The 5,000-nt window shown below is 38.1% G+C and overlaps 1 protein-coding gene across 1 annotated transcript in view; it reads right to left on the bottom strand.

The window, feature by feature from the left end:
• The window catches only part of LOC104512734 (forkhead box protein P2-like), a 19,519-nt gene that overhangs the window by 9,983 nt on the left and 4,536 nt on the right, over window positions 1-5,000 (bottom strand). The window contains 3 exon segments of the mRNA XM_010155830.1: window positions 1-2; window positions 4-116; window positions 1,291-1,437. The exon segment at window positions 1-2 is cut by the window's left edge and continues 74 nt beyond it. Coding sequence (XP_010154132.1) covers window positions 1-2; window positions 4-116; window positions 1,291-1,437 — 262 coding nt within the window.

Raw genomic sequence — 5,000 nt, forward strand, 5'->3', positions numbered from 1 at the left:
TGCTGCTGCTGTTGTTGTTGCTGTTGCTGCTGCTGTTGCTGCTGCTGTTGCTGCTGCTGCAAAAGCTGAAGATGTAACTGCTCTTGCTGTTTCTTGTAAAACTCTTGTAGTTGTTGCTGAATAAACCATTTTGACTTTAATAAATAAAGGCAAAAGTTTCAAGTATTATAAATCTCCTAAACTCTTCTAGATTGGCATATGGTAGCGTAGCCATTAAGAATCACCTCATAACAAAAAATGTGATTTGAAGAGGCAGATCTACATACATTTTTTTCCAAGGCGGTTCTGAAATTTTCCAATGCAGATTCCAAAATATCCTAAACAGAAGGGTATAGAAAATCTGTATTCTAAAGGGAATGCAAGAGCCAAATTAACTCCTCAAATAAGTATACCTAAGTTCCTCACATGTCCTATATAACAAATCAGAAGCTGTACTCATCCACTTGCAAGAAACCTACAAGTCACTAAGGCCAAACTAGACTGCCTGTTTCTTAGGGGAAAAAAGTAATTAATCTGTCAATCTGTTTAGCGGGATGCTGGATTCACAACTGAAGGTGAATTGCCTGTAATGATCACAGCACTGGATATTAAAGTGTTTAAACATACAGTGATTGAGCTATGACTATGACAAACAGACACATCATTTTCTGTATGACAATTAAGCACCCAACCAAAAATCCACTCTACATTACACTGAGGTACCAATCACTGACACTATCTTTACTGTATGAATAACAAGTTCACGGATTGTCACTTAGCTGCCAGATTTTGTGCTAAGGAAACAGCAACCTCCTCCTTCTTTTTAGCCTTATCTGGGACACATTTGTCGGATGTAAAAACAAACAAAATAAAAAAACTTTTTCCCATGATGAAACAAGCTGTTAAGTTCAAATTTCATAACCGCATACTATTTATGTGACTAAAGGGAGCACTACAGTGTTATGAATTTTAAAGCAACAATTATCTACAACTCTATTTGCACTTCCTTTGGCAAGTCTACAATTAAAATGTGCCTAAGCACTTGAAAATTTAAATATCAATTTGTTCAGTATTTGTAATGCATCTGCCACTGCTGCTGCTGTTTTTAATATAATATTTAATGTTTCAAAATCGCAATTTCACACTTCTGCAATTAAAACAAGAAATTCAAAGACTGAGAAGCTTCACATTCATTTTCATTCTTTTTGGTGTAATGAGTGATGAAATATTACAAAATAAGACACATAAAATCTGGGTGACACCTGCGCGAATGCCCTGTGCTAATGATCCAAAGCAGGTAACCCACATTACCTGCTGCAACATAACTGCTTGCTGCTGCTGGAGAAGTGCTTGAAGCTGCTGCGGAGACAACACCTGCTGCTGGAGAATCTGCTGCATTTGCTGAGGGGTGATCACCTGGGGAGTCATCATGGCCACTGACACAGGCACCTGCACAGGGAAAGAAAGATATCATCGTCAAACACATTTTAGTTCGCCTGCGCCACAGCTGTACGTCTTTTTTATTTTGTACCAAAGATGGACCGTAATTTTTTACATAATATTTATCACTGCAAAGTTCCAGTTTCAGTCAGAATCTGTTATTTTAAGACCACAGTTCTGTGGCACTCTATTTCCAGAGGCATCAGATTCGATCAGACTCAAGCTTTACGTTTCCCATCTCTCATGTATTCCTGCAAGAAATTTAAGCATTGGCTAGTACAAATGTGTATTTAAAAATAAATGATCACATGGCAGGGCTCTCAACACTTCATAATCAATCATCTTATCAAGTGTCATAATGTTACGAATGGAAAAATCTATTGAGACTGTTTCAACAGATATGATTAAAACAGACAGCAAAATAAGTGTCTTAAAGCAGTAAATGTTTTACACAATAAAGACACTTAGCCTAGAAAAACAGTTGCGTAATACATCACTTCGGTATAAGAAAACCTTTCTTGCTCAGCTAGTCTTTTAAGGAAGCCTGATTTATAGAGGAAAAAAAAAATGCCATGGACATATTGGAGTACGGAGCAAGGGCCGCCACCTCAGTCACCCTGTCTCTGCAGAGAGAAACACATTCTCAGTCACTCCTAACCGAAAACTGAAAGTTGAGAAACTTTGGCATAAGATTTTTAGTTGGTCCACTAAAATTATGAACGTGTTTTTGTGTAGGTGCTCTTTTGGACACACCTTTATTGTCCGATCATTATATACTGAGATGAAGTGTGTACATAGGCATAAACCCCCACCTACACCCATGTGCTCAGGAATGTATGTGTGAGTGGGAAAGGCACAGCAAGTATGTGTGGCTGCGTATGTAAAGAGAGAAGAGTCCGGTGGAAGAGCCTGAGGTATGGGCTGAGCTGCTGCAGCAGACGCAGTGTGAAACCGCCGCGCGAGCTAGGCAGGACACAGCCAGCTGCCAGCGGGCCAAGTTTTTCACCCATGAAAAAGCAGCCACTCACTTGTCTAGCAAAATTCCAATGTTTTTTCTGTACATAACAGCATACTGGCATATAAATATGGCTTTGTGAGATGTTTGTTAAGACATTCCAGTCTTCTGTAGATCAGCAAAAATAATATTATTATTAATAAATCATGAACAAATCTTAAGAGGAAAAACTTTTCTAATATTCCTATTACTTGAATCTATCCTGAAAAACTTTGTATAAATGTAACAGAGGGAAAAAAAAAAAGAAATAAATACAAGTTTGCTGAAGTTTACTTTGAGAAGAAATTACTTCATCTCGTATTACACAGAATACCACTTTTCACACAATTCATCACAGCACAAGTTATGGCCTTAAAATACTGACTAATTAAGAGTCTGACAGTAAAGGCACCGGTCATTACTAAAGGTTTGATAATCTTTTGCAAACAACAAATTCATTTTAAGAATAAAACTTCTGAAGGTGTCACTCTGAAATACAAGTGGAAAAGACAAACCAGACTACCACTTAGATTCAGACACTTGTGGAGAGGAATTTCATCTCAGGTATCACTGGACTCTTTCAGCAGTCAACAGAATAAGGAAATCTCGAAGAAAGTTTATCTGATCTAGTTTAGGCATCTATTTTAGCATGGGATTAATTCTCCTATGAATGTGCCTGTCTCCCTCCTTTGAGTAGACACCTAACTTTCAGATGGTTAATGCTGGTCATTACACTTTGTGACACCAAGTTTCTCAGCACTGAAAACACCACATATCTATGCAATAACATTTTATTCTAGGTCTACCCAGTTCTAAGGGCAGGACAAACAAGTTTTTACAACTTTGTGATGCATGAGCAAAAACTAAAATTCACTGATTGGAGGCAGCGTTCAATTCCCTCCGAAGTCAGTAAGAATTTCCTCTGTTTACGTGAGACCTGAACTTGCCTTCTTGTAGCAATTTTGCCTCAGTGATGCTATTCAACTACCACATGTCACACGGAAATAAGAAGGCAGAGAGGAAGACGGACACCTTCCCAATTAAACCATTACCTTTAACCTTTAAACCCTGCAAGAATTTTCCTAACACGCTTACTACTATAATAAAGAGCAAATGGTGAAGGTGTTGCACACTTGCTACTCTGCTTCTCCTCTTACATTTACATCCCCTCTATCTTCCCTGCCTATGTATTTTCTAATACACAAGTAAAAGCTCTGATGTAAACAGAGTGAAAATCAACTCTCTAGGTGGCACTGATTTATTCATGCTCTGTGCTAAAGACTCCAGCGAGTAAGATGTGCAGTAAGACTCATACTGCTGGAAGGGTCCTCTATTCCTCAGTCCGAAATAGAGATTCCCCTTCACCAGGAACATTTCTTCCAGCTTTTGTTGCATCTGCTCTGAATCTCTCTGACTGGGTACTTGCTCTTTTATTTGGAGATGCACCTGCCCTGCAGTACACTCTAGGAGCCTTTCTCTCCAAACTTCTTTTTCCCCATATTTTTAACAGTCACTTTCAACTGTATAAGCTGAAGCAGAGAACCTAATTCACCTATTTTTCAGGATGACGGACAAAAGCATGAAAAAATCTGTCAGTCAAGATCTTCAGTAAAAATACGTATTTATGTAGATAATACTGCCTTTAACAGACTTTTATGTGTGTATCATACCTGATATATATCTTCCTTCCCACAGATAAAGGACAAGGCATTTTGAAAACCGCTTGAATTTTAAATTAGCAAAACGTATTAACCAAAGAGATTTCTCTAATTGTAATTAGGTAATATAAATTGGTACATTTCACAGCCTTCAGGGATACACCAGACTGCACTTTATTTCTTACTGGCATAGTGTTACTGTGCTATCTGTGTTGGAAGACTATCAGAAACTTGCTATTTTATGGCCAATTATGTGCATTAGGTATTATTTCTTTGGTTTAATGTCTGTGTTTTTCAAGATTTTTGATCTGATTTTACAAAAATCTAGCAAAGAGGCAAACTCTGACTCTTTTCATAGAAATCTCTCAATATATCTAAAGTCAGTTCAGGTATAGGACAGTAGAGGGACCCAGTGAAAAAAGTCAATGTTGTGGTTTGTTTGAGTGGGCCAGAAACTCCCAACAAATTTTTGGTCGTGAGATCTCATGAAAAACTGAAGACACAAAGTGAAATGTCATTTATGATTGCAACCCATTTGTTACAAGGCGTCCTCAAAGCAACTCAACTCCCATCTCTGTCACGAAGAGTACAGCAACCCTACAAAACACAATGGGCCAGACAGCCGCTGAAGAACACGTAAATTTGTTGGCTCCATGATGGACGCTGAAAGAGGCTTCATGTTTTGAAGAGCTTCTCATGTTTCTGCTGCAGGCTGTTCCCCATTTCTTTGGGTCACTTTACAAGTCCCGCTAAATAAAACCATAGATACCTAAACAAACACATATTTAACACATCTCAATAGCATTCCAGGCAAAATCAACTGTAAGCTGCTTTATTTCTACATGTGAAGAACAGAGCTACAACACAGAATGAAAACGCTGATAGTTGAAATTAAACAGAACATCATCACTGCAAAAATGAAGACAGAA

Source organism: Eurypyga helias, unplaced genomic scaffold, assembly GCF_000690775.1.
Source record: "Eurypyga helias isolate BGI_N326 unplaced genomic scaffold, ASM69077v1 scaffold25997, whole genome shotgun sequence".
Taxonomy (NCBI): domain Eukaryota; kingdom Metazoa; phylum Chordata; class Aves; order Eurypygiformes; family Eurypygidae; genus Eurypyga; species Eurypyga helias.